The sequence below is a fragment of the Gossypium arboreum genome, chromosome 9 (genome assembly GCF_025698485.1).
Source record: "Gossypium arboreum isolate Shixiya-1 chromosome 9, ASM2569848v2, whole genome shotgun sequence".
NCBI lineage: Eukaryota > Viridiplantae > Streptophyta > Magnoliopsida > Malvales > Malvaceae > Gossypium > Gossypium arboreum.
In genome coordinates, this window is record NC_069078.1 from 31,791,806 (window position 1) to 31,796,730 (window position 4,925).

At 31.6% G+C, this 4,925-nt stretch overlaps 1 protein-coding gene across 1 annotated transcript; it reads right to left on the reverse strand.

Moving 5' to 3' along the window:
• Window positions 1–1,359: 1,359 nt before the first annotated feature.
• LOC108454617 (uncharacterized) lies at window positions 1,360–4,471 on the reverse strand. The gene is made up of 6 exons (XM_017753138.2): window positions 3,965–4,471; window positions 3,607–3,833; window positions 2,908–3,018; window positions 2,283–2,438; window positions 1,874–2,115; window positions 1,360–1,779 (listed from the first exon to the last, which is right to left on the reverse strand). Exons 1-6 carry the CDS (start codon window positions 4,297–4,299, stop codon window positions 1,456–1,458), a joined length of 1,395 nt encoding a protein of 464 aa, XP_017608627.1. The 5' UTR covers window positions 4,300–4,471; the 3' UTR covers window positions 1,360–1,455.
• Window positions 4,472–4,925: the final 454 nt, after the last annotated feature.

Sequence of the window (4,925 nt, forward strand, 5' to 3'; positions counted from 1 at the left end):
ACTTGATGTATGTGACATGAGACAATGGTGTGACATCTCGATATTCAGCCTAGCGTCCAAGCCGGGTATGGGGTATTACAATTTTATTTTATTAAAAGAATACCATATTTGAAATAATATATTTTTTGAAAATGTGGTATTCAAATTAACATATTTAACTTTTATCAAAAAATATCCCAAATAATATAAGTTATTATATTAGTAAGATTAAAATTGTGAAATAAATAATATTTTAAAATTGATATTTACTTTTATCAAATAATATAATTACATTTAAAACTTAATTTTTACTCAAATAAAATAATTACATTTAATACTTAATTTTTACTAACTTACCAAACAATTTTCAAACTAAAATTTAGTACTATAAATGCAACACTTAAATTTTTTCGCACTTAAACTTTCAGTTATCAAATAACACCTAAGAAGGCAAAGGAAGATAAAGATAACAAAAGATTGTATAACTACTTAGAATAAATATTAGATGAAAGTCCATACATTTATACATGTAGGGCTCAAACTAGAGAGGAGAATCCACATATTTATACAAACAGAACTTGAACTTGGGTTTAAAGTTTTTAACACCTCAACTTTACCGTGCTAAATTTCAACATTATTATTTAAATTTGAATTTACAAATTTACTTTGAAATCTATGTTATTTTATTATTTATTTTAAATCAGTATATCATTATTCAAATCTAAATTAAATAAATTATCAATCGATACCAAATCTAAAGTAAATAAGTTCATTTTAAATATTTAAATATGAATATTTTACATAAAAGTAAAGTGAATTCATATTATGAACATTTAACTTCAAATCCATTATCTAAAAAAAATCGAACAAAGGATATTTAAAATCAATATATAGATTTACTCGGATAACAGTTAAACAATCTAAATTTAAATATGATCAAAATGAGTAAAACAAAAAGCGAAGAGTAAATTACATCATTAATCACTAAACCATGAATAAGTTTTTATTTTGGTTACTTAATTAAAAAATTATAATTTAGTCACTAAACTATTCGAAAGTTTTCATTTAAGTCATCAAGTTGCTCAAAATTTTATTTAAGTTACTGAATTAAAAAAATTAACAACCTAGTAACTTAAATAAATTTTTTAAATAGTTCAATAACTTAAATTAAAACTTTTTAATAGTTCGTTGATCAAATTGTTCATTTTTTTAGTTAAATGATCGAAACAAAAACTTATCAATAATTGAATGACTAATGGTGTAATTTGCCAAAAAAAATAAATCGAATATCCAATGCCTCAATTTGCACTATCCACCGTCATACCAACTACTATGGATCGCAAAGCAAATAGACCTTTCAGCTACTTCAGCCAATAGTAATGTTCCAAATTGCCCTTCATCTGTTTTTATTGTTTTCAAGTTTACAGAAGGTTACATGAGCAAGCCCAACTCTGGTGCATTAGTTAATTGAAGGTTTTACATGTATTTCAGAACATTTACTCCAAAGCCATATCCGACAAAAGTAGCAATGGCAATGCCAAAAATGCCGGCAAGAATACCAGGAATAATCATAGAACTCCACCCTTTGGCCGTAGCCATTCCGGATGCCGTTGTAGGACCTCCAACATTGGCATTTGATGCTATAAGCAAGAGCTTTAGGTCGAACTTAAATAGCTTCCCTAGTCCCAGAATTAATGCCAAATGGATGGAAATCTGAACCAGAGCAAACATGAATATACTGGGTGCTGTTCTGATGACACTCCATATGTTTCCACTTGCACCAACCACAGTGAAAAACACCTACATAAAACACACACACACACATATATACTTATATCATTCCCAATTGAACATACACCAACAAGAATCAGTGCTTTGTACAATGATTGGTTACCTGCATCAGAATTAGAGCCATAGCCTCCCCAGATGGTGCAAGATGACCAAACTGGGCAGGAAATACAGTTGCCAGAATAACAACAATTGCTGTAACTGCAGGCAGGATACCTCCCGGAATGCCAAAATATTTGGTAAGATACGCACCAAGTTTGCAGATGGCAAAAGATACTGCAAGAGCTGTTGCTATCTTTAGGACAGGAAGTTTGCCATCGGATATAGATCCCTCACCCATTGCAACATCTGGCTCAAGTCTCAACAACTTTAATCAGATTATACAAATTTTGAAACAAAACCACATTATTCTACAAACTTAAGCAGTCACATTTGATGTAGCTAATACATTTTCGTAATGAGGATAAAGAGATTGCAAGTCTATGAAATGATACAAACTGAGAAGCATTGCAGACCTTCAGGTGATGTTGAAGTCTCGGCAGGTACTTTCGAAGCCAAGGCAAACAGTGTTGTAAAATACACTGCACAGATAACATTGTCTGCAGCTAGTCCAGCAGCTAAAACAGATTCAGAAGTTTCAAGGGCATTTGAAATGGCAACATAATTGACAGCTGAACAACATCAGCAAAGTAACTTGATCAGTTGATGTAGACAAGGAAACAGGAATGGGATTAGATAAGTAAGAGTAAAATTGTATTTTGTTCCCTCCACACAAAAGATGTCCAAATTAGTCCCTCTGCATTAAATCAAAGAGTAAATTGGTCTTTTTTGTTAAAATTTTCATCCATTTGTACGATTAAAAACTGGCGTGGCTGATGGAATATCCAGGTAGTAACAAGTGACGTGCCACATGTATCTCATGCTGATATATAGGGAGTAGTTTTTAACTATAAAACTGGATGAGATTTTTAAGAAAAAGACCAATTTGTTCTTTGATATAATATATAGGGACTCATTTGCTCATTTTTTGAATAGAGTAGACAAAATGCAATCTAATTTATAGTACAATGGTCCCATGGGACTTTAATCAATCAAATACAAACATAGAATAGGATTGTAGGAAGTGAATGAATAAATTACCTCCGCCAATATGCCTACCCATTAGGGCAGCAGCTATCTTCCAACTATCTTGACCAAGTGCTCTCATCGGCACTATCAGATACGCCAGTGCTGTTCCAACTGTTGTCGCCACTGTTTGGCAAAAATAAGGGGGTTAAATCGCTAGCAAGGAATTATGAAATTATGCTATTAGACTTTGTACTTTGCATAAGTTATGGATTTAGTACATATACTTTAATTTAGTCATTTTCAATCCCTATACTTTTAGAATTCAAAAATTTTAGTTCTATCTAAATGGTAACTATTAAATTCATTAAGTTCAGTTATTTTTAAAATTTAATGTATCAAACATATTATTGCATATGTAATACGATGTCAGCTTATTATTTACACATATTACTCACAAAAAATCAGTTAATAAATTTAACAACTATTAAAAATTTAACAAGTAAGAATGATCCAATTAGAGTAGATGGACAAAATCTATAACTTCAGGCATAATATATTACTAATAGCATAATTTAATCAACAGATTTAAATATTACCATTTCGGTCAAGATTAAAATTGATCAAATTAAAGTAAAAGGTACAATTCCTATAGCAGGATTTGACTGCAAAGAATTGCAGAGAAACCTGCTAACCCAAAATCATGACCCTGAAAACAAGTCAAACCAACTGATAAATTGAAATGGCCATCAAGACTGGAGGGAGCGGAATTACCTGATCCCAGCAAGAAAGCAAGAAGAAGCTTCCCTGTTGACTTAATCACACGTCGCAAATCTGCTCGAAACAACAACAATGGAACAGCCAATGGGAGCAAAAACTCCTTTACTATTGAGTAGGCTTTAGCTTCAGAAGAAATTATCCCCAAGTTACTAGCAGCAAGACCAATCAAAGTACTCACTAGCGCACCACTCAATGCACTTCCAGCCTTTGTGTTCTCTGACCTTCAAGTTCAATTTATCGAATAATCATCTTTAATACCCACAAACTATTCTGAAGAAAATAATATAAAAACCAATTGCCTCCAAAAATTAATTTCTTTTAGAAATTTGAGAGAGAGAGAGAGAGAGATTACCATAAGCCGAAGGCACCGGTAGCGAAGAGAGCAGTCCAGGTTCCCCATTGATCGTTAGGAGAAATGAGAGGGGAGTTCAACTGAGATTTGACAATAAGGGTTCGGGTAGCATCAGGGTTTTTGTCCAACCATTTAGGAGAGAGAAAAGTTTGGGTTCTTTTAAGAGGTAGCAACCTTGACAACAACAATGATGAAGATGAGTCTTCGGAAAATGAACCGCTAAACCCTGAGATTGAATTGATTTTTTGGCGGAAAAGCCATGAATTAGAGTGTTGGAGCTCCGGATATTGAAGCCAGGCGCCATTTATGTGAAGAAATGCAAGCTTTGACGCCATTTTCGTTCGAGTCTACGGGGTAGTGGACTTGAACGATGTTTGTAACTGTTGTAGTAGTGAAATCTAAAGCTGTGATAAAAAAAAAAACTGATTAAATTAACTAAAAAGGCCTATATTTATGGAAATAGGCGGATTACAGTATGATTTATTAGAAAGGGTTATTTTTTTTTCCAAAATGTGTTTAAGTGGCCGTGTTTAAAGGAGATATTGTCAGCAAGAGAACTTTTTTGTCATGTCAGTAAAATACTTTTAAATCAGTGTATTTTGCTGACATGGTAAAAAACGCTCTTTTTTAGGGTGTGTTTTGTTTCGTGTTTTTATATGTTAGGAATATTTATATGTTTAGTATCTAGGATTTTTTAGGATTTTTAGGATTAGGGTTTTGTCAAAATAAGTTAGAGTTTAGTGTTTAAGTTTTTGTTAAAACAAGTTAAGGTTTAGAGTTTTAGTAGATTTTAAAAATAAACCAAGATTTAATATTGTTTTATAAAAATTATTTAAATTAGGGTTTAGGGTTGTCAAATAAATTAAGTAAATTAGAGTTTTTAGGGTTTTAAATAAATTAAGGGCTTTAAATAAATTAGGTTTAAGGTTTTAAAATAAATTAAATAAATTAGTGCTTTAAA

What these genes read in the sequence shown, in the direction of transcription:
- LOC108454617 (XM_017753138.2), bottom strand. Translation starts at nt 4,299, where the DNA reads ATGGCGTCAAAGCTTGCATTTCTTCACATAAATGGCGCCTGGCTTCAA. An exon ending in TGCTTTCTTGCTGGGATCAG is followed by an intron (nt 3,019 to 3,606) that starts GTAATTCCGCTC and finishes TTTGCCAAACAG; the next exon opens with TGGCGACAACAGTTGGAACA. An exon ending in TGGCTCTAATTCTGATGCAG is followed by an intron (nt 1,780 to 1,873) that starts GTAACCAATCAT and finishes TGTTTTATGTAG; the next exon opens with GTGTTTTTCACTGTGGTTGG.